A 23,196-nucleotide genomic window follows, 5' to 3' on the forward strand; every position below is an offset into this window, starting at 1 on the left:
CCTCTCATGCTAAAGGTTACGTGTTTAATTCTCACTCCCAACATTCTTCCAAAGAAATAAATCCGTTGGTCCAAATGATGAATCAGCCAAAGGACAAAAGTCACTATAATACAGCAAAAAATAAAAAATATTATCAATAAACTATCCATCTATAAAGTCGTGTATACCAGTGGCTAAATAATGTAATAGCAATACCCTAAAGTTCTAGCCTTCGATCAGCTTGGACGTGTTTTCAAATTGCTCGAAGCACCCGCGAATATTTTGCAAACGATTCAGTTGTATTGACCTAGTTTTCCGCCCAGTGTAACGTATAAACGTAAATAAACCAATCAACATGAGTTGCGAAATTTGCTGTGATACCGGAATCAACGACAGTGTCAATTTGTGGAAATGTGCTGGCTGTCCGCGACGATTCCACGCCGCCTGCATCGTCGTACGTCGCAAGAAGATCGTTGACATTACATCATATGTTTTACCGTGCTGTAATAAGTGCCAGAATTACGTACGCGCCAAGTTGGACTTTAGTGAACTTACCAAGCACCAAAAAAAAAAAATTCAACGAGCAACACAATACGGAAGTGATCCATCGGCTGACACTGCAGCAACAAACTGCAAGTGTTGTACATGAAGCCGTCGACAGACTTGAGGGTCAGCTCGCCGATTTGAAAATGGAATTGTCCGCAAATAAAAACAGCAATCTCTATGCGGTGACGATAAAGAATCATATTACGTCACTCATTGACATCGCAATGAATAACACTCTAGAGAATATAGCGGATTATATGAAATCAACGACGTCGGAATTGAATCGCGATCTCAGCCAAATGCGAGAAGGAATTCAACATCTAGGGAATTTGTCACTGGAAATAGCGGCAAACATTAATCAAACTCCACAGGATAGTCAAGCCGAAATAGAAATATTAGAGGAATTAAGAACATTGTCAGCCGTTATTATATCAACAGGAAACAATGTTGAACATATGCTACCACCTCCACCGGAGTCCTGCCCCAGGCTAGCTGAGGATTTGCGTGCGGAACTTACTCTTCCAATTAATCCCCCATTTTACCCTCCAGAGAACTCAGAACTGGAGAATGGAGCTGGAGAATTTTGGATTCAGCAAGGATATGGAAGCCAGATTGGTCTGAGTATGATGCACGGCAACTCCGTAGAATAAAACAACAACAAGAGTCAGATAAAGCCAGAAAACGGCGTAAACAAAATCGCCCATACAATAATAATAATAATAACAGATACAATGACAGCCCTAACAATGGCAGCAGGAACAGGACCAATTTCAACAATCGTAGAAATAACAACAACAACAACAACAACAACAACAACAACAACAACAACAACAACAACAACAACAACAACAACAACAACAACAACAACAACAACAACAACAACAACAACAACAACAACAACAACAAACACAAACAACAACAACAACAACAACAACAACAACAACAACAACAACAACAACAACAACAACAACAACAACAACAACAACAACAACAACAACAACAACAACAACAACAACAACAACAAAAACAAACAACAACAACAACAACAACAACAACAACAACAACAACAACAACAACAACAACAACAACAACAACAACAACAACAACAACAACAACAACAACAACAACAACAACAACAACAACAACAACAACAACAACAACAACAACAACAACAACAACAACAACAACAACAACAACAACAACAACAACAACAACAACAACAACAACAACAACAACAACAACAACAACAACAACAACAACAACAACAACAACAACAACAACAACAACAACAACAACAACAACAACAACAACAACAACAACAACAACAACAACAACAACAACAACAACAACAACAACAACAACAACAACAACAACAACAACAACAACAACAACAACAACAACAACAACAACAACAACAACAACAACAACAACAACAACAACAACAACAACAACAACAACAACAACAACAACAACAACAACAACAACAACAACAACAACAACAACAACAACAACAACAACAACAACAACAACAACAACAACAACAACAACAACAACAACAACAACAACAACAACAACAACAACAACAACAACAACAACAACAACAACAACAACAACAACAACAACAACAACAACAACAACAACAACAACAACAACAACAACAACAACAACAACAACAACAACAACAACAACAACAACAACAACAACAACAACAACAACAACAACAACAACAACAACAACAACAACAACAACAACAACAACAACAACAACAACAACAACAACAACAACAACAACAACAACAACAACAACAACAACAACAACAACAACAACAACAACAACAACAACAACAACAACAACAACAACAACAACAACAACAACAACAACAACAACAACAACAACAACAACAACAACAACAACAACAACAACAACAACAACAACAACAACAACAACAACAACAACAACAACAACAACAACAACAACAACAACAACAACAACAACAACAACAACAACAACAACAACAACAACAACAACAACAACAACAACAACAACAACAACAACAACAACAAGAGCAATCACAATAACCGAGGAGATACCAACTAGACGAAAAAGGAGAAATATAAACACAAAGTATCCGATTTGGTTTAATCAAAACATAAAGAATCTAAAAAATAAAAAACAGAAGGCACATAAAATTTATAACAAATACAAATCTGACGCTATTCTCGAAAAATATCTGAACATTTGCGAACAGCTCAACTCAACTCTTAAAATCGCTTTTGAAGATTACAACTTAAAAACAGAATCGGACATAAAGTCTAACCCGAAAAGTTTTTTTAATTACATAAAAACAAAATTAAAAAGCAATGGTTTTCCATCACGCATGCACCTTGACGATACCGTGGGGAATGACCCAGAAAAAATTTGCAACCTTTTTGCAACATTTTTTCAAGAAGTTTATATTGAAACAGCTGAGGAGGGCCGAGATCGTGACTTCTTTGCATTTCTTCCAGAATTTCCATGTGATGTTGGAGTCAGAGAACTAACTTACATTGAAATATTTGACGCATTAAATAAGCTTGATGCCTCAAAAGGGCCAGGTCCTGACGGAATTCCACCGGTTTTTATAAAAAATTTGGCATCTGAATTAACTCATCCACTTTTATGGCTTTTCAATACGTCATTGGAATCAGAAAGGTTCCCAAAAATATGGAAAAACTCTTTTCTTGTACCTATATTCAAATCCGGTAATAGATCCGATGTAAGAAATTATCGTGGAGTAGCAATTATTTCTTGCATTCAAAAACTCTTTGAAGCCATAATAAACCAAAAACTTTTTCAACAACTAAAGACACGAATTACGAATAAACAAGTTCTAGCCTTCGATCAGATTGGACGTGTTTTCAAATTGCTCGAAGCACCCGCGAATATTTTGCAAACGATTCAGTTGTATTGACCTAGTTTTCCGCCCAGTGTAACGTATAAACTGTGATACCGGAATCAACGACAGTGTCAATTAGTGTCAATTTGTGGAAATGTGCTGGCTGTCCGCGACGATTCCACGCCGCCTGCATCATCGTACGTCGCAAGAAGAGCATCATATGTTTTACCGTGCTGTAATAAGTGCCAGAATTACGTACGCGCCGAGTTGGACTTTAGTGAACTTACCAAGCACCAAAAAAAAAAAATTCAACGAGCAACACAATACGGAAGTGATCCATCGGCTGACACTGCAGCAACAAACTGCAAGTGTTGTACATGAAGCCGTCGACAGACTTGAGGGTCAGCTCGCCGATTTGAAAATGGAATTGTCCGCAAATAAAAACAGCAATCTCTATGCGGTGACGATAAAGAATCATATTACGTCACTCATTGACATCGCAATGAATAACACTCTAGAGAATATAGCGGATTATATGAAATCAACGACGTCGGAATTGAATCGCGATCTCAGCCAAATGCGAGAAGGAATTCAACATCTAGGGAATTTGTCACTGGAAATAGCGGCAAACATTAATCAAACTCCACAGGATAGTCAAGCCGAAATAGAAATATTAGAGGAATTAAGAACATTGTCAGCCGTTATTATATCAACAGGAAACAATGTTGAACATATGCTACCACCTCCACCGGAGTCCTGCCCCAGCCTAGCTGAGGATGTGCGTGCGGAACTTACTCTTCCAATTAATCCCCCATTTTACCCTCCAGAGAACTCAGAACTGGAGAATGGAGCTGGAGAATTTTGGATTCAGCAAGGATATGGAAGCCAGATTGGTCTGAGTATGATGCACGGCAACTCCGTAGAATAAAACAACAACAAGAGTCAGATAAAGCCAGAAAACGGCGTAAACAAAATCGCCCATACAATAATAATAATAATAACAGATACAATGACAGCCCTAACAATGGCAGCAGGAACAGGACCAATTTCAACAATCGTAGAAATAACAACAACAACAACAACAACAACAACAACAACAACAACAACAACAACAACAACAACAACAACAACAACAACAACAACAACAACAACAACAACAACAACAACAACAAAAAAAAAAACAACAACAACAACAACAACAACAACAACAACAACAACAACAACAACAACAACAACAACAACAACAACAACAACAACAACAACAACAACAACAACAACAACAACAACAACAACAACAACAACAACAACAACAACAACAACAACAACAACAACAACAACAACAACAACAACAACAACAACAACAACAACAACAACAACAACAACAACAACAACAACAACAACAACAACAACAACAACAACAACAACAACAACAACAACAACAACAACAACAACAACAACAACAACAACAACAACAACAACAACAACAACAACAACAACAACAACAACAACAACAACAACAACAACAACAACAACAACAACAACAACAACAACAACAACAACAACAACAACAACAACAACAACAACAACAACAACAACAACAACAACAACAACAACAACAACAACAACAACAACAACAACAACAACAACAACAACAACAACAACAACAACAACAACAACAACAACAACAACAACAACAACAACAACAACAACAACAACAACAACAACAACAACAACAACAACAACAACAACAACAACAACAACAACAACAACAACAACAACAACAACAAAAACAACTACAACAACAACAAGAGCAATCACAATAACCGAGGAGATACCAACTAGACGAAAAAGGAGAAATATAAACACAAAGTATCCGATTTGGTTTAATCAAAACATAAAGAATCTAAAAAATAAAAAACAGAAGGCACATAAAATTTATAACAAATACAAATCTGACGCTAATCTCGAAAAATATCTGAACATTTGCGAACAGCTCAACTCAACTCTTAAAATCGCTTTTGAAGATTACAACTTAAAAACAGAATCGGACATAAAGTCTAACCCGAAAAGTTTTTTTAATTACATAAAAACAAAATTAAAAAGCAATGGTTTTCCATCACGCATGCACCTTGACGATACCGTGGGGAATGACCCAGAAAAAATTTGCAACCTTTTTGCAACATTTTTTCAAGAAGTTTATATTGAAACAGCTGAGGAGGGCCGAGATCGTGACTTCTTTGCATTTCTTCCAGAATTTCCATGTGATGTTGGAGTCAGAGAACTAACTTACATTGAAATATTTGACGCATTAAATAAGCTTGATGCCTCAAAAGGGCCAGGTCCTGACGGAATTCCACCGGTTTTTATAAAAAATTTGGCATCTGAATTAACTCATCCACTTTTATGGCTTTTCAATACGTCATTGGAATCAGAAAGGTTCCCAAAAATATGGAAAAACTCTTTTCTTGTACCTATATTCAAATCCGGTAATAGATCCGATGTAAGAAATTATCGTGGAGTAGCAATTATTTCTTGCATTCAAAAACTCTTTGAAGCCATAATAAACCAAAAACTTTTTCAACAACTAAAGACACGAATTACGAATAATCAACACGGTTTTTTCAAAGGACGATCAACAACAACAAATTTGCTGGTATTTGTCACATTCACTTTGAATGCAATGAATAATGGTAATCAAGTTGAAGCTCTATACACTGACTTTAGTAAGGCTTTTGATCGTGTTGCTATACAATTACTGCTTCTTAAACTTCAAAAAATAGGGATAGAAGTCAAGCTATTGAAATGGCTTCAATCATATTTGACTGACCGCACGCAAATATTAAGGTTTAATGGGAAAATTTCAAAATCAATATTTGTTACATCCGGATTTCCTCAAGGCTCTCATTTGGGGCCACTTTATGTTCATTTTATTTGTTAATGACGTTTGCGTTTTTCTTAATAGTGTTAAGGCACTTATGTACGCAGATGATATGAAGCTGTACATGGAAATAAAGAATGATGAAGACTCTCAAACATTCCAAAATAAAATTAACATAGTTTATAATTGATGCACTAAGAGTTTATTACAGCTCAATGTTAGGAAATGCACTTTGATGACTTTTACGAGAAGAAGAACACCATTGAACAATGGTGTCAAGCTGGGAAATCAACCCATCAGTAGATGTCAACGAGTAAGAGACTTAGGCGAGGTCTTAGATTCAAAACTAACCTTCGTTGACCATTATAATACAATCATCCATAGAGCAAATAATATGGTGAGCTTCATCAAACGCTTTAGTTACCAGTTCCACGATCCGTACACAATAAAAACATTGTATATAACATACGTCAGATCAATTCTCGAATACTGTAGTATTGTATGGTCCCCCTACATAACTTCACACGAAGACAGAATTGAATCTGTATAAAAACAATTTCTATTATTTGCACTTCGTAAACTAGGCTGGTCTTCATACCATCTCCCTCCATATGAGGCACGTTGCATGCTAATCAATATGAAAAGCTTAAAAGAACGTCGGAACTCTGCCATGATTCTATTTATTATTGACATCATATTACAACGAGTGGACTCAGAAGAAATATTAGGAAACCTAAATTTTTACGCACCGATTAGGCACCTGAGAAACCCTAACATTTTCTACATAGATTACCGAAGAACTAATTATGCCAAATATAGTCCTATTAATCGTATGATGAGCCTCTGTAACGAACACAGTGAAATAATTGATGTAACCATGTCAAGGTCAATGCTCAAAGACTATTTGAATAGAATAAGATATATTTAAATTTCACTCTAATATTTGGGCAGCATATTTAGTCTACACTGGTTTGACGAAATAAATAAATAAATAAATGAATAAAAACTTTGTGTTAAAATCGTCTTTTGAATTAAACGGATAAATTATCCAGCCAGCTCTCTTTAGATTTTTTTTTTAGTTTTAAGTAGTATTAAGATTGTATTGGTCTACAATTTTGATTGACGACAATAAAAATAATAAAAACAAAAGAGCATGGAGCTACCACTGATGAACAAATTCCGGAAAGGGCTATTGATCTACTATGGAACTCGCAGTCGCGAATAATTCGCATGGCGGATCACCCGCTCGCGGATAATCGAGGTTCTACTGTCATAGTCTTATTTATAGAATAAAATCATTTGCTTGCAGATAATATAACTTGCATACATTTTTGCAAACTAAAAAAACTGGCATCTCTGAAACTGAAAGGAACAGCCTGTATTTGTGAAGCGAGTGTGTATTTGATAAGGAAAAAATGAACTTTGAAGTGTAAATTATGAATGACAATTAACTTTTTCGAATCAAATTAGTATATAGAATACTAATTTGATTCGAAAAAGTTGGGAATATCGCAAAATTCATGAGAAAATAGGTGAAGTTAGGGTTAAGACTACGTGCTTCAAGTAATTAAATAATATCAAGTAGATATTTTAGTTTAATTTTTACCAATTGAAAATTGCCTTTGAGCCTTCTAATCTGATGGAGAACAGTTTAGATCCCAAACTCGAATGTCGCCACTAGTCATAGCAGATACTTTCGTTGTCTCGGGTTGAGGACGATATTGACCGTGTAAGAGGCAAAATATTTATTGAGGTTAGATGGGATGTCGAAAGCCTAGCTGTCATGATATTGAAAACCCTTATTGCCAATAATTTTGTTCATGTAAGATGCCCATTACAATCGAAATACTCGCATTGTTCATGCTACCATTTCTCTCCTGTTGTCAAATTTCATCAATTTTTTTTTTCCAAAATATATATATTTTATTAAGGCTCATATGGCGTCAGCCTAACGGGGCCGGGAGTTCAATATTTTGACAATGTTTGCTTACATCTATGTTAGTAATATGTAACCGATTACTCGCGGTTGACTCGAGGTTAGTATTACAAGTGTTCTCATAATTGGTATGTCGCAGTCTTCGATGCTCTGTACGTGTGCCCGACACGGGATACTTCCTATTGGGATGCAGCTGACCATTAATCAGCAACGCCCCCCTAGTCTGTACCCCATATCTAGCGTGGTGCGTCTTTCTCGACTCGAGGAATCCAGGATAGAATGGTCACTAGCCGGCGCAATCATCAGCTCGTGTAGAGTTGTCATGAGCGGTACAACCTTTGGCTCTTGTTGAATGATCAGTGGACTGCACAACCTTCGGCCCGTGCATCTGTAAAGAGTGTGTGTATGTATTGCCGCGACTAAGTAAAAGTTTATCGATCGGATAGGAGGGATATGAAACGGGGACTCAACGAAGGAAACATCATTAAACGTTGATGTTCAGCATTAGCTGGGTTTTGGCGACTCTGAGTCCGTTACATACACTTGCAATAACAAGAGTTCTGATAATCTCTGTGTCGGAGCAAATCACGTCAATAACATTCTTGAACAGGGTGAAACAGAGGCGGTACCTACACCAAGTTCGTAATTAGTTGGCTGTGTAAAAAGTTTTGGGATTTGGGAAAATTTACATAACCATACGACTCCGGATGAACCGCCCACTACCTGTGGGTTTATTGTCCAATGTCCGACTTCCAATGGCCGTCAGGCAGTACGAGAGTAATTCTCTCTTTCTTCATCTCTCGTCTTCTTGTGCAGGTAAAATTTGTGTCGTCCATTAGCCGACAGATACACGGTCACGTACGTAAGAACTGCAAAGTGGTTTTCATATGATTGAATAATAAAACCAATGCAAATAACAATAGTTTATTTTTTTTAACACAAGTTGATGGAATTCAAACGATATTGGACGAATTTCACGCCAACTCGACTGGCCGTTGGCAGCACTATCTCAGATTGCTGTGAAACGTTGTTAGTATAAACATATGTGTCTTTTAAGTAACTTTGCATACTTGAAATAACAAAGAAAAAGTGAAAACAACTTTTTCATGTTTTTCTTTGAAAAATTACTATTAGTTCGTGACATTTTTATGTAGAAATTATCGCGATTTACATGTTCTGCTAACTTGTTTCTGTTTAGAAACATGTCAAGAGCATGCCAAACGCGAGAATTTACACACAAAAATGTAACGAGTAAAACATTATTTTTTCAGGAGTCAGGAGTTTCAGGAGTCCATACAAAAATGCCTTACATTCCAGAAACTATAAAAGATAGTAAGGGCTATCCATATATTTTTTTTAGATTTTGGAAAAAAAAACATTTTTGAGAAAAAGGATTCAATTATTGAATCCTTATAACAAACACATTTCTGGAGATATCGAATTCAAACAAATAATACACTTCATTGAACCGTTGGCAACAAACATCCAAGGGATTATTCTGTCCGTATAGAGTACGATGTGCTGCTTGCCGGAAAAAAACAAATTGTCTGGTTGTTCTACCTGGAGTGTTGATTCGAAGCTTGCCCAAAACTTCAGCACAGTCTAGATTGTTGTTAAGAAGGTCTAATATCAGCAGTCTCTGGAGAAATTCTCGTCGTTTTTGCAGTGTCGGTAAGTGAATCAGTGCGCAGCGTTCTTCATATGTGGTCAGATGTTGGTCGTTGCGCCAGGGGAGATGACGAAGAGCATATCGGATGAAACTTTTCTGCACACGTTCCAGACGAGCGATGTGAACAGCGTGGTATGGGGCCCAAACAGTAACACCGTATTCCAATATACTGCGTACGAGAGACACATACAACGATTTGAGGCAATTGACATCTCTAAATGCCTGAGTGTGGCGTCTAATGAACCCGAGAACGGTGAAACCCTTAGCGGTGACCGTTGCAATATGCTGCGTAAATTTTAGCTTGTTGTCGAGCAGGATACCCAGGTCTTTGACGGCTGCAACTCTCTCCACTTCGGTCGACCCCAACGTATATTCAAATGTGATTGCTGAGCAAAGTCGCAAAAATGTTTTTTTTAATCGTTTATTTTTACAGGCTCAGTTACATAAGTTTAAAGGAGCCAAACTCCTATCTGTATTGTTACAAGTATATATAACATTTTTCATTAATTCTAGTGTTAATGGAGTAGAGAACCGATTAATCGCGTTCTACTCGAGTTTAGAAGGGTGACATTTTTTCAGGAAAAGGAAGGGATATAAGGATATGTTGACAATGTTCACACTCACATTCGCACTCACATTCATCATACTCAATTCTTAAGCCTATCTTATATCTAATATGTATTTACATTTCACCTTATTCTATTGTTAGTAAGAAGGGATTTGATTTCTCGCGAAGGAAAAGGAAAAGGAGAATATAAGGATATAAGGACAATCACACACGAAGATCGATAACTTTTAAGAAGAGATATATTTGGGACATGTAATCAAGGTCTAACCGAGCCAACACATCTCACCGGCACATTGGGCTGTCTTCCTCTGGCCCGAAGAGAGTTTTCTAAATTCGATCTGGCAACAAGATACACCTCGCACGACCAAACAACGTGTTCGATGTCGTGGTAACCTTGGCCACAAGCACAGATATTGCCATCGGCAAGATTAAAACGAAAGAGTAGCGCGTCTAACGAACAGTGATTGGACATGAGTCGAGAAAAGGTGCGAATAAAGTCCCGACTCAAGTCCAGACTTTTCAAACCATGGTTTGAGGATAACCTTAGGGATAATCGAGTGAAGCCACCGACCCAATTCATCTTCGTTCCACTTACGTTGCCAGTTAACGATGGTATTTTTACGGACTAAAGAATAAAATTCATTGAAGGCGATTTGACGCTGATAAATATCGCCTTCAATTGCACCTACCTTTGCCAATGAGTCAGCCCTCTCATTACCCGGAATTGAGCAATGTGAGGGGACCCAGACAAAGGTAATGATATAACAGCGTCTGGTTAAAGCACTCAAAATTTCTCGTATTCTCTCAAGGAAGTACGGCGAGTGCTTTTCCGGCCTCACTGAACGGATAGCTTCGACAGAGCTAAGACTATCCGTTACAATGTAATAGTGTTCAACAGGTCGTGAGGCGACGCTGTCCAGCGCCCAGTGTATTGCTGCCAATTCAGCAATATATACCGAGCAAGGATTCTGAAGACTGTGTGAGGTGCTAAAAAATACGTTGAACACTCCAAATCCTGTGGACTCAATCATAGAGGACCCATCAGTAAAGTACATATTATCACAATTGATACGCCCATACTTTGCATTGAAGATCGTAGGAACGATCCCCGATCGATGATAATCTGGAATTCCATGGATTTTCTCCTTCATGAACAGATCAAAATGTACAGAGGAATTGATGTAGTCAGGAAAACAAACACGGGTGGGAATATACGAAGAAGGATCAACCTGCATGGAGATGAATTCATGATATGAAGTCATTCAAAATTTCCGATCACCAATGGGTTCATAACCTTACACCGGATGAGGAACCGAAGCGATAATAAATTGAAGCGATCTTTTAGTGGGAGTACGCCTGCCAAAACCTCGAGACTCATGGTATGCGTTGAGGGCATACATCCCAACGCAATACGGAGACAAAGATACTGAATTCGCTCGAGTTTAATGAGGTGTGTTTTGGCAGCTGATTGAAAACAGAAACTGCCATACTCCATCACTGAGGGAATAGTTGTTCGATACAACATTATAAGATCTTCAGGATGGGCTCCCCACCAGGTGCCGGTTATTGTACGGAGAAAGTTTATTCTTTGTTGGCATTTTTTACTCAGATACCTAATATGGGCCCCCCAAGTACATTTGGAGTCGAACCAGACCCCAAGATACTTGAATGACATAGCATGAGTGATCGGTTTACCCAAAAGTTGAAGCTTTGGTTTTGCTGGTCTATGCTTCCTAGAAAAAACCACCATCTCTGTTTTCTCCGTGGAGAATTCGATCCCTAGCCCAATGGCCCAGGTTGAAAAATTGTTCAAAGTATCTTGTAAGGGTTCTTGCAGGTCGGATTCTTTTGATCCTACGACAGACACTACTCCTTCATCTGCAAGTTGTCTTAAGCTGCAATTTTGTGTAAGGCAATTGTCAATGTCGCTTACATAGAAGTTGTACAAAAGGGGGCTCAAACAGGAGCCCTGAGGGAGGCCCATGTAAGAGACCCGACTCACTGCCGAATCTCCGTGAGAAAAATTCAAATGTTTCTCACAAAGCAAGTTATATAACATATTATTCAATAAAGGCGGTAGACCCCGAGAGTGTAATTTATCTGACAAAACCTCTATTGAAACAGAATCAAAGGCCCCCTTTATGTCCAAGAATATTGAAGCCATTTGTTTTTTTTTCGGCGTAAGCCATTTGTCCCCTTGCCCCTGCGGAACCCATATTGTGTATCTGAGAGTAAGCCATTCGTTTCAACCCAACGATCAAGGCGAAACAAGATCATTTTCTCCAACAATTTCCGTATACAAGACAGCATTGCTATTGGGCGGTACGAATTGAAGTCGGACGCGGGTTTTCCGGGTTTTTGAATAGCTATAATTCGCACTTGTCTCCAATCATGTGGAACAATATTATGCTCCAGAAACCGATTGAATAAATTTAACAAGCGATGTTTCGCCACATCAGGGAGGTTTTTCAACAAGTTGAACTTAATTCTATCCGTTCCTGGAGCCGAATCGTTACAAGAAAGGAGAGCAAGAGAGAATTCTACCATCGAAAACTCGGAATCAAGATCACACCTATCTTGTGGTATATCTCGAACAATTTTTTGCATAGGAACGGAATCGGGACAAACCATCCGTGCAAATTTAAAAATCCATCGATGTGAATATTCTTCGCTTTCATTCGATGAAGAGCGATTTCTCATGTTTCGAGCCACTTTCCATATTTTTTTTCATTTTCGCCAATAATAATTTTTTCGAAAGTTCGCCAATAAGCACGTTTTTTCCCTTTGATCAAGTTTTTAAATTGATTTTCAAGGTCCAAATACGTTTGAAAATTCTCAATGGTTCCACGTTTTCGAAAAGCTTTAAATGCGTTCGATTTATCCTGATAAAGCTTGGAACATTGGCTATCCCACCATGGATTGGGAGGCCTTTGACAAAAAGTGGAGCCTGGGATGGGTTTCGTTTGAGCGCGAACCGCGCTGTCATAGATCAAACGAGAAAGGAAGTTATACTCCTCCAATGGAGGTAAACCATCTCTGGAATTGATGGCTAGAGAAATCGCGTCCGCATATTTTTTCCAGTCAATGTGTCTTGTGAGGTCATATGCCATGTTTATAGATTCAGAAGAATTCGACCCAATGGTGATGGAAATTTTGATTGGCAAGTGATCACTACCGTTGGGGTCCTGGATTACATTCCACTTGCAATCTAACGATAGTGAATTCGAGCAAAGCGAGAGGTCAAGAGCACTTGGGTTAGCAGGAGGTTTAGGTACACGTGTTGTTTCCCCAGTATTCAAAACGGTCATATTGAAGCTGTTACAAAGGTCATATATCAACGATGAACGATTGTCGTCGTACTGTTCCCCCAGGCAGTTCCGTGAGAGTTGAAGTCTCCCAAGATCAATCGTGGCTCAGGAAGGAGTGAGCACATGTCAACAAGTTGCTTGCGGCTATCCGCAGCTCTCGGAGGCCAATACAAGCTGACAATACAGAGGTCTTTGTCTCTGATGTTTGCATGACAAGCAACAACTTCGATCCCTCCAATAGGTGGAAGTTCAATTCTAAAAAATGGGTGGCACTTATTGATCCCCAATAGTACCCCTCCGTATCTGTCATCGCGGTCCAAACGTATTATATTAAAATCGTGGAAAGAGAGATCATTTTGAGAAGAGAGCCAGGTTTCGGACAGAGCAAAAACATCACAATTGAGTTTATGAATTACAAATTTGAATGTATCCAATTTAGGGATAAGACTACGACAATTCCACTGTAAAACAGTGATATCTCCGACCTCTCTATTAAAATTAGACATCAAGAGAGATAATCATTGCAAGGAGGGGCCATGTTTGCATCAATTGTTGCAAAATTGTCTTTAATACTGGAAGCATTGAAATGACAATGGTTCTGATGGAGTCGGAAACATTAAAACACTTGAAGATTTGGTCCAATTGGGTAATTTGGCATCAATTCATAAAATCCGGAAAGTATTGATATAGTTTTATGAATAGGGGCTTCAAATTCTGGACTGGTCATCATGTTTACCAGTCAAAACCTTCTCAAGATCTTATGAGCAGTGATCATACGAATAGTAGATGCAGCTTACAAACAGTATGAGTGATTTGAAGACCTTAAACGAGCAGTATCTCCTGCGTAGAACAAGATAGACACTACAACATGGCGCAGCTTTGTCGAACCCACCTCGAATGGGTTATTTGAATTGATTGAGAACTAAAGATGACCTACGAATTAAAAGCTTATTGTAATTCATGTGAAATTGTGTAATCACACGAACACACATATACACAACGACCTGGAATCGAGTGAAACACCATAATACCACAATACATATGTAGTAGTTTCGAGAAGCGACATACAACTTAAGAAGTTGGGGAAAAGAAAGCACTACTGGATCTATAATAAAAAGCTCTTCACAATCGACACACAAAAGATTCCATACTGATTAAAACTGACGCTTTTTTATCCAGACACTTTTTCATTACATTCAATATTATGCCAAAACCCACATTTTTTGCATGTTGAATTGATGTGACTGATAGTTACTATTGTTTCAATTTAGTTTAGTGTAAACATGGTACCTAGCTGTTAACAAAAAAAATGTTAAAAAGCAAAAATCAATGTGAATTTTTCAAACCCATGTCCGGAATAAAAAGCGCATTCAGAAAATGATTTTGAATCCGGACGGTCGAAAGTTGACGATTAAATTTCTCATTGAAGGAATTGCATAAGGGTATGTTAGATACCTTAGTATGGAGTATGGAGTGTGGAGCAAAGATTTTCGATTCGGGAAACCGCAAAACTGTTCGATATACAGGACGGTTTCGATTATATGATCCGTTTATATGTACGTGATCCATCAATATGTGTGTCAAATGAAAAGGCTTGACTATTATTTTTTTTTTTTTATAATTCGTTTATTTGTACAGGCTCAGTTACATAGGTTTAAAGAAGCCAAACTCTCAACTATACTTTTACTATTAACATGTTTTCTTAATTCTACGGTTAATGAAATAGGAAACCGATTACTCGCGGTCGACTCGAGTTTAGAAGGGTGACACATTTTCTTTAGGAAAAGGATGGGATGTAAGGAGATTGTAACCATGTTCACACTCACACTCACACTCACTTTCACATTCATACTCACACATCACACTGAATTCTTAAACTATCCTTACATCTAATATGTATTAACAATTTAACTTATTCTAATGTTAGGGAACCGATAGCTCGCGAAGGACGAAAAGGAGGAGAAAATGGGGGGGAAAGGATGTAAGAACAATCACACTCGAAGATCGATATCTTTAGGGAAAACATATATTTGGGACATGTAATCAAGGTCTAACCGAGCCAACACATCTCTCACCGGCACATTGGGCTGCCTTCCTCGAGCCCGAAGGGAGTTTTCTAAATTCGATCTGGCGACAAAATATAGCTCGCACGACCAAACAACGTGTTCGATGTCGTGGTAACCATGGCCACAAACGCAGAGATTGCTGTCGGCAAGCTTGAAACGAAAAAGCAGCGCATCTAAAGAACAGTGATTGGACATGAGTCGGGAGAAGGTCCGAATAAAGTCCCGACTCAAGTCCAGACTTTTGAACCATGGTTTGAGGCTAACCTTAGGGATAATCGAGTGGAACCACCGGCCCAATTCATCTTCGTTCCACTTGCGTTGCCAGTTAGCGATGGTATTTTTACGAACTAAAGAATAAAATTCATTGAAGGCGATTTGACGCTGATAAATATCGCCTTCAATTGCACCTACCTTTGCTAATGAGTCAGCCCTCTCATTACCCGAAATGGAGCAATGTGAAGGGACCCAGACAAAGGTAATGACATAACAGCGTCTGGATAAAGCACTCAAAATTTCTCGTATTCTCTCAAGGAAGTACGGCGAGTGCTTTTCCGGCCTCACTGAACGGATAGCTTCGACAGAGCTAAGACTATCCGTTACAATGTAATAGTGTTCAACAGGTCGTGAGGCGACGCTGTCCAGCGCCCAGTATATCGCTGCCAATTCAGCAATATATACCGAGCAAGGATTCTGAAGACTGTGTGAGGTGCTAAAAAATACGTTGAACACTCCAAATCCTGTGGACTCATTCATAGAGGACCCATCAGTAAAGTACATATTATCACAATTGACACGCCCATACTTTGCTTTGAAGATCGTAGGAGCGATCCTCGATCGAAGATAATCTGGAATTTCATGGATTTTCTCCTTCATGAACAGATCAAAATGTACAGAGGAATTGATGTAGTCAGAAAAACAAACACGGTTGGGAATATACGAAGAAGGATCAACCTGCATGGTGATGAATTCATGATATGAGCTCATGAATCCAGAATGAAAATTTAGCTCGATAAGCTGCTCAAAATTTCCGATCACCAATGGGTTCATAACCTTACACCGGATGAGGAACCGAAGAGATAATAAATTGAAGCGATCTTTTAGTGGGAGTAGGCCTGCCAAAACCTCGAGACTCATGGTATGCGTTGAGGGCATACATCCCAACGCAATACGGAGACAAAGATACTGAATTCGCTCGAGTTTAATGAGGTGTGTTTTGGCAGCTGATTGAAAACAGAAACTGCCATACTCCATCACTGAGAGAATAGTTGTTCGATACAACATTATAAGATCTTCAGGATGGGCACCCCACCAGGTGCCGGTAATTGTACGGAGAAAGTTTATTCTTTGTTGACATTTTTTACTCAGATACCTAATATGGGCCCCCCAAGTACATTTGGAGTCGAACCAGACCCCAAGATACTTGAATGACATAGCATGAGTGATCGGTTTACCCAAAAGTTGAAGCTTTGGTTTTGCTGGTCTATGCTTCCTAGAAAAAACCACCATCTCTGTTTTCTCCGTGGAGAATTCGATCCCTAGCCCAATGGCCCAGGTTGAAAAATTGTTCAAAGTATCTTGTAAGGGTCCTTGCAGGTCGGATTCGTTTGATCCTACGACAGACACCACTCCATCATCTGCAAGTTGTCTTAGGTTGCAATTTTGTGTAAGGCAATTGTCGATGTCGCTTACATAGAAGTTGTACAAAAGGGGGCTTAAACATGAGCCCTGGGGGAGGCCCATGTAAGAGATCCGACTCACTGCCGAATCTCCATGAGAAAAATTCAAATGTTTCTCACAAAGCAAGTTATATAACATATTATTCAATAGAGGCGGCAGACCCCGAGAGTGTAATTTGTCTGACAGGACCTCTATTGAAACTGAATCAAAGGCCCCCTTTATGTCCAAGAATACTGAAGCCATTTGTTTTTTTTCGGCGTAAGCCATTTGAATTTCTGAAGAAAGCAACGCAAGACAATCATTCGTCCCCTTGCCCCTGCGGAACCCATATTGTGTATCTGAGAGTAGGCGAAACAAGATCACTTTCTCCAACAATTTCCGTATACAAGACAGCATTGCTATTGGGCGGTACGAATTGAAGTCGGACGCGGGCTTTCCAGGTTTTTGAATAGCTATAACTCGTACTTGTCTCCAATCATCTGGAACAATATTATGTTCCAGAAACCGATTGAATAAATTCAACAAGCGATGTTTCGCCACACCAGGGAGGTTTTTCAACAAGTTGAACTTAATTCTATCCGATCCTGGGGCAGAATTGTTACAAGAAAGGAGAGCAAGAGAGAATTCTACCATCGAAAACTCGGAATCAAGATCGCACCTATCTTGTGGTATGTCTCGAACAATTTTTTGCACAGGAGCGGAATCAGGACAAACCTTCCGTGCAAAATTAAAAATCCATCGATGTGAATATTCTTCGCTTTCATTCGTTGATGAGCGATTTCGCATGTTTCGAGCCACTTTCCATAATTTTTTCATTGACGTTTCTCGTGACAAACCTCCCACGAAATTTCGCCAATAAGCACGTTTTTTCCCTTTGATCAAATTTTTGAACTGATTCTCAAGGGCTAAATACATTTGAAAATTTTCAGGGGTTCCACGTTTCCGAAAAGCTTTAAATGCATTCGATTTTTCTACATAAAGCTTGGAACATTGGCTATCCCACCATGGATTGGGAGGCCTTCGACGAATAGTGGAACCTGGGATGGGTTTCGTTTGAGCGCGAACCGCGCTGTCATAGATCAAACGAGAAATGAAGTTATACTCCTCCAATGGAGGCAAACCATCTCTGGAATTGATGGCTAGAGCAATCGCGTCCGCATATTTTTTCCAGTCAATGTGTCTTGTGAGGTCATATGCCATGTTTATAGATTCAGAAGAATTCGACCCAATGGTGATGGAAATTTTGATTGGCAAGTGATCACTACCGTTGGGGTCCTGGATTACATTCCACTTGCAATCTAACGATAGTGAATTCGAGCAAAGCGAGAGGTCAAGAGCACTTGGGTTAGCAGGAGGTTTAGGTACACGTGTTGTTTCCCCAGTATTCAAAACGGTCATATTGAAGCTGTTACAAAGGTCATATATCAACGATGAACGATTGTCGTCGTACTGTTCCCCTAGGCAGTTCCGTGAGAGTTGAAGTCTCCCAAGATCAATCGTGGCTCAGGAAGGAGTGAGCACATGTCAACAAGTTGCTTGCGGCTATCCGCAGCTCTCGGAGGCCAATACAAGCTGACAATACAGAGGTCTTTGTCTCTGATGTTTGCATGACAAGCAACAACTTCGATCCCTCCAATAGGTGGAAGTTCAATTCTAAAAAATGGGTGGCACTTATTGATCCCCAATAGTACTCCTCCGTATCTGTCATCGCGGTCCAAACGTATTATATTAAAATCGTGGAAAGAGAGATCATTTTGAGAAGAGAGCCAGGTTTCGGACAGAGCAAAAACATCACAATTGAGTTTATGAATTACAAATTTGAATGTATCCAATTTAGGGATAAGACTACGACAATTCCACTGTAAAACAGTGATATCTCCGACCTCTCTATTAAAATTAGACATCAAGAGAGATAATCATTGCAAGGAGGGGCCATTTTTGCATCAATTGTTGCAAAATTGTCTTTAATACTGGAAGCATTGAAATGACAATGGTTCTGATGGAGTCGGTAACATTAAAACACTTGAAGATTTGGTCCAATTGGGTAATTTGGCATCAATTCATAAAATCCGGAAAGTATTGATATAGTTTTATGAATAGGGGCTTCAAATTCTGGACTGGTCATCATGTTTACCAGTCAAAACCTTCTCAAGATCTTATGAGCAGTGATCATACGAATAGTAGATGCAGCTTACAAACAGTATGAGTGATTTGAAGACCTTAAACGAGCAGTATCTCCTGCGTAGAACAAGATAGACACTACAACATGGCGCAGCTTTGTCGAACCCACCTCGAATGGGTTATTTGAATTGATTGAGAACTAAAGATGACCTACGAATTAAAAGCTTATTGTAATTCATGTGAAATTGTGTAATCACACGAACACACATATACACAACGACCTGGAATCGAGTGAAACACCATAATACCACAATACAAATGTAGTAGTTTCGAGAAGCGACATACAACTTAAGAAGTTGGGGAAAAGAAAGCACTACTGGATCTATAATAAAAAGCTCTTCACAATCGACACACAAAAGATTCCATACTGATTAAAACTGACGCTTTTTTATCCAGACACTTTTTCATTACATTCAATATTATGCCAAAACCCACATTTTTTGCATGTTGAATTGATGTGACTGATAGTTACTATTGTTTCAATTTAGTTTAGTGTAAACATGGTACCTAGCTGTTAACAAAAAAAATGTTAAAAAGCAAAAATCAATGTGAATTTTTCAAACCCATGTCCGGAATAAAAAGCGCATTCAGAAAATGATTTTGAATCCGGACGGTCGAAAGTTGACGATTAAATTTCTCATTGAAGGAATTGCATAAGGGTATGTTAGATACCTTAGTATGGAGTATGGAGTGTGGAGCAAAGATTTTCGATTCGGGAAACCGCAAAACTGTTCGATATACAGGACGGTTTCGATTATATGATCCGTTTATATGTACGTGGTCCATCAATATGTGTGTCAAATGAAAGGGCTTGACTATTAGAACACAGTTATTTACGAAAAATGCAAATCCAAAATGGGTAACTTTGTAACTTTGTCTGCAGCGCTGTCCCACATTTAAATAGAAATTTAACCCCCTTTCTGTTGACCGATTGATCTGAAATTTAGAACACACCTTTATCTATGCAATCATTATAAAACTGCGTATTTAATATTCTTGAAAATCCAAAATGGAGGCCGCTATGAAATGGCCGATTTCATATTTTCTCTAAACCCCATCAATATGGGTATCAAAAGAAAGGGCTTGACTAGTAGAACACAGTTATTTATGAGAAATTCAAATTCAAAATGGCCGCCAGCAAAAAATGGTGCCATATATATTTTTTACAACCCTTATCAATATGAGTATCAAATGAAAGGGCTTGATTAGTAGAATACAATCATTAAGAAAAATGTAAATCCAACATGGCGGCCGTTACAAAATGGTGGATAACATATTTTCTCAGAACCTCATCAATATGGGTATCAAATAAAAGGGATTGACTAGTAGAACACATTTGTTTCTGAAAAATTCAAATCCAATATGGCCGCCAATAAAAATGGCGCCATATATATTTTTTCCAAATCTTTTCACTATGAGTATCAAATGAAAGGGCTTGATTAGTGGAATACAATTATTGATGAAAAATGTGAATCCGCTACCGGCGGCTACAAAATGCTGGATCAAATATTTTCTCAGAACCCCATCAATATGAGTATCAATTGAAAGGGCTTGATTAGTAGAACACAATTATTGATGAAAAATGCAAATCCAAGATGGCAGTCGCTACAAAATGGTGGAATACATATTTTCTTAGAACTCCATCAATATGTGTATCAAATGAGAGGGCTTGACTATTAGAACACAGTTATTTACGAAAAATGCAAATCCAAAATGGGCCACGTCAGATTACCATTACCTACCGTTAGTTGTTTCGTTACATGACCACGATTTAGTCTTATCAATGCCCTAGATTAATGAAGAAAGGGGTGTGATAATTACTAACTTCTACTTGCCTAATTATTTTCTAGCTTTTAGTACATCATCTGTGTTGTTATTATGTTTAATCATAATGAAACCGTTGAACTTAAATAGTGATTTTTAATTATTTTATTTTCAAGTTTTCAGTACAGTATCTGTATCATTAGTCATTATTTCTCTACATTAATACAATTCATTAATTTCTTAAAAATTTTGGATTTGCATTTTTCATGAATAACCGTGTTCTACTAGTCAATATCTTTCGTTTGATACCCATATTGATAGGGTTTCGAGAAAATATGTAATCCGCCATTTTGTAGTGGCCGCCATCTTGGATTTATATTTTTCATCAATAACTGTATTCTACTAGTCAAGCCCTTTCATTTGATACCCATATTGATGGGATTTAGAGAAAATATGTGATCCGCCATTTTGTAGCGGCCTCCATTTTGGATTTACATTTTTCATAAATTGCTGTATTCTACTAATAAAGCCCTTTCATTTGATACCCATATTGATAGGATTTTGAAAATATATATAAATGGCGCCATCTTGTAGTAGTCATCTTGTGAAAATACAATAAATAATTGAATTAACAAAAAACTTTTGTACCAAACCCGTTTCCAATTGAGGGGCTTAGAATGCAAGGGGTGTAAGTGACTTGATCGATTTCTCTTCATCAATTTTTTCTTTAGTTAATAACTCAACTGCAAAAACGTTCCAATTTAAGTTTGCTATAGAGTCCGATAGATGAGGTTCTGACCTACCTTCCACATTGCCAAATACAGCACGGAATGTATTTGCAGCTAAGTTATGACCAAAAGAGAGAGTCTTTGTAGAGAAATCGATCAAATCACTTACACCCCTTTCATTCTAAGCCCCTCGATTAGTCCCGCTACTTATGACGCACCCGTTAATAAGTTCTACAATGAATAATAAATATTTTTTCTCAAAGAATTGCAAAAACACAGATGTCCGGATTCAAAAGCAAATTTTGATCAAATATAACATGATTTTGTGGAGTTCTGTGATTCATAACATAGATGAAGGCCTTCTAATTCCATAGGAACGCTTATTTTTAGTGCTATGATATGTCAAATAAAAATTGCACAGGCAAAATTGGAGTCATCGCTAAGCCAGGAGTCGACGAGCAACTTTAGTTGAGAGTGCATGTGCACGTACCTCTGCGAGGGCTTTTATGTTTACATGTTGAAAATGACGTTATCATTGATGTTGACGTTGACGTTGACCTTTTTTGTCTAAATCCACACACTCTAACGCTAAGTTCCTCCCACCATCCACGATTCCAGAATAACATCGGAATACGATTTTCGACTCCGCTGGCAACGCACCTGTACCCAATACTCATATCGTATGGATTTTTCATATTTTTTTGTCAATCAATACTATTTTCCGACAACCGGAAGCTGAAACAAGATTAAATTTTATTTTCTGGAATCTACGAATCTGAAATCAATTAAATTAATCATTAAGGTTCAACAGTGCGAAACAGCAAAAACTCAGGTGTTGTCCTTTCACAAATGTATTTGACTGACAACAATCCAATTCAACTATAACATATTCTCCTCCTGATGAAATTTTCTCAATTTTACTAGAACGTCGTTTAATTTTGTTCGATTTACGTTCAAAGTGTTTTTAGTGAGTAAAAATGTTATCACGTCAAGCTGGAATTGATCATACACTTTTCGTGAC

At 38.2% G+C, this 23,196-nt stretch overlaps 1 protein-coding gene across 1 annotated transcript; it reads left to right on the plus strand.

Annotated features, from left to right (window-relative positions):
- Nucleotides 1-1,314: 1,314 nt before the first annotated feature.
- Nucleotides 1,315-4,774, plus strand: LOC129774089 (putative uncharacterized protein DDB_G0286901; the record flags this gene model as incomplete). The annotated part of the gene is made up of 5 exons (XM_055777786.1): nt 1,315-1,454; nt 1,535-2,015; nt 2,305-2,590; nt 3,679-4,319; nt 4,547-4,774. Coding segments are annotated over 5 exons (1,776 nt in total), but the record flags the coding sequence as incomplete, so codon positions are not given.
- Between the last annotated feature and the right edge of the window lie 18,422 nt (nt 4,775-23,196).

This window comes from Toxorhynchites rutilus, chromosome 3, assembly GCF_029784135.1.
Source record: "Toxorhynchites rutilus septentrionalis strain SRP chromosome 3, ASM2978413v1, whole genome shotgun sequence".
In the NCBI taxonomy this organism is placed as follows: domain Eukaryota; kingdom Metazoa; phylum Arthropoda; class Insecta; order Diptera; family Culicidae; genus Toxorhynchites; species Toxorhynchites rutilus.